The 2547-nt window shown below is 40.7% G+C and overlaps 1 protein-coding gene across 1 annotated transcript; it reads left to right on the top strand.

Annotated features, from left to right (window-relative positions):
• The first annotated feature begins 536 nt into the window (after positions 1-536).
• On the top strand, positions 537-1784 carry LOC148843765 (acidic endochitinase-like). The gene has a single exon (XM_088959064.1). It carries the CDS (start codon positions 643-645, stop codon positions 1516-1518), a length of 876 nt encoding a protein of 291 aa, XP_088815190.1. The 5' UTR covers positions 537-642; the 3' UTR covers positions 1519-1784.
• Positions 1785-2547: the final 763 nt, after the last annotated feature.

The raw sequence follows: 2547 nt of genomic DNA on the forward strand, positions 1-2547 counted from the left end.
TTAACGACATTTATTTGGAGGTTGAAGTAATGCCATTTCAAGCACCATCTATTTCAAGCACCATCTATTTTTATCAAAGCTTAGGATAAAGGATGACCTTTCCTATTCTTTAGGATGAAAATTGGTCTTTTTGTAAGGTTGAGGAGTTGTGAGAAGTAGGTTTCAGCAATTTACCCCGTTTTCAGTGATTTAAATGTGTTATTAAATTTCTTATACTGTTCACCATATTTAATAAAAATTTTATTAAATTTCGTGTGGTAGTGATCGAGGTACTAATGGGGCAGGAACGTGGTTGCATGTCAAGTCTGAGAGTCAACTCCACTCAATACGCGGTTACATGTCATCCAACAACTATTCCAGTGACATGGTTGGTCATTCTATTACAGGAGAATGACTGATCAGTCTACATCAGAATTGTTTAGCTCCAACCTACAAACCTACAGGGGGATGAATCCTACCTGTGAATTGATGCCAAATACTAGTAAACTATGGGGGACTGTCATTCAGATTTATACATTGGCTTGCAGAGTAATTAACCCTTCTATTATTGCATTCATGGATCACGCCTATATTAGTTGTAAACGGACTCCTTCCCTCATCAGTCACCACTGCTGAACAAAATTACATCAAAATTGCTTAGACATGGCAGCCAGACCAGTAGTTTTGTTTCTTTCTCTTCTGTTATTTGCCCTGGTTGTGAGGTCACAAGCAGGAGAAATAGCAGTCTATTGGGGTCAAGACGGAGAAGAAGGTAGTTTGGCTGATACATGTGCCACAGGCAACTATCAGTTTGTGAACATTGCCTTTCTAGATGCATTTGGCAATGGCATGACTCCACAGCTCAGTTTAGCTGGCCATTGTGACGCAACCTCAAATGGTTGCACCGGTTTTAGTAGTGATATAAAAGCTTGCCAGAACCAAGGCATCAAAGTGCTTCTTTCCCTTGGAGGTGGCGCTGGAAGCTACTCCCTTTCTTCTGCGGATGAAGCTCAGCAAGTCGCAAACTACCTTTGGAACAACTTCTTGGGAGGCCAGTCAGATTCACGTCCATTAGGGGACGCTGTTCTGGACGGAATCGACTTTGACATCGAGGATGGCACGACCCAGCACTGGGACGAGTTGGCTAAGGCTCTTAATGGATTCGGTTCTAAGGTTTACTTGAGTGCTGCTCCGCAATGCCCCTACCCAGATGCATGGCTTAATGGTGCAATTCAAACTGACCTCTTTGATTACGTCTGGGTCCAGTTCTATAACAATCCTCCATGTCAGTATGCCGGAAGTGCTGACAATCTTATAAGCGCTTGGAACCAATGGACCTCGTCGGTTCCAAATAGTCAGATCTTCTTGGGGCTGCCTGCCGAATCAAGTGCAGCCCCCAGCGGTGGCTACATCCCGCCAGACACACTAGTGTCTCAGGTTCTACCCTCTATTCGGTCTTCTTCCAATTATGGTGGTGTGATGCTGTGGTCCAAGTTTTATGACAATGGCTACAGTTCTTCTATTAAGAACAGCGTTTGATTTCAAGTGCTGTTCTTCTTATTACATGCATGGCCTCATTGGTCTTGGTCCAAATAAATTTTAGTTTCTCCCTTCCAGTCAGTCTCCTTCCGAATATGGTGGTGTGATGCTGTGGTTCAAGTTTTGCGACAATGGGTACAGTTCTTCTATCAAGAATGTACTCTGAAAAACCTGCTAATGACGAATTTGCAATTTGTCAAATAAAATATGTATTTGGAATCGTCCGTATTTATTCACTAAATGTTTGTATTTGATTTGTTTATAAATCAACAAATTAAGAGTACTAAAATTAAAATGAAACTTCCCCAGAGGTAGGCACACACATAAATCAAGGTCTGTTTTTACAAATCTCTATGCTATTCACATAATAGAAAAATGCTGCAATGACGTCTATGCAGCAGTGTTTATTCAATAAATGCCCACAATTCAGCTCACAATTCCAAACACCGCAAAAATCAATGGGTGCCGTACAAAAAATATTCTTAATTTTATTAAATTTTCTAATGTTTGATGGCAACTTGCATACAAACATGAAAAATTGGAGAAATCAACCCAACTATCAATTTTAGGCTTATATTGAAATCTTGGAGACTTGGATGTAAAATCGTTTACCATTCCCGATAAAAAACGGCAAGCCATTTGACTCCTTTCTCACTCTAGTATTTTGTTTTTCTGAAGCCCGGAGGCAGTTTCTTTTGATTCTCCAGCAAATTACAAAACAAAACAAAAACAATAAAGAATCAAGGTCTATCGCAGATTTGCGAGAAAATTGTCACATCGATTAGCCTCCCCTCTAGCAGTGATGCCATTTTACGCAGCAGTTCCTATCAATGATTTTAGAAATTTCTCTCTTAAGGCCACTCAGCCTCCATGGAGCCAAACTATTCGAGATCCATCTCAGATTTGCGAGAAAATTGGTACATTGATTTTCCTCCCTATAGCAGCGGCGCAATTTTATACACCAGTACCTGTCAATGATTTTAGAAATTTCTCTCTAATGACCACTCAGCCTCCATGGAGCCAACCTGT

The sequence above is a fragment of the Nelumbo lutea genome, chromosome 8 (assembly GCF_056320005.1).
Source record: "Nelumbo lutea isolate HS-2025 chromosome 8, American lotus-T2T, whole genome shotgun sequence".
NCBI lineage: Eukaryota > Viridiplantae > Streptophyta > Magnoliopsida > Proteales > Nelumbonaceae > Nelumbo > Nelumbo lutea.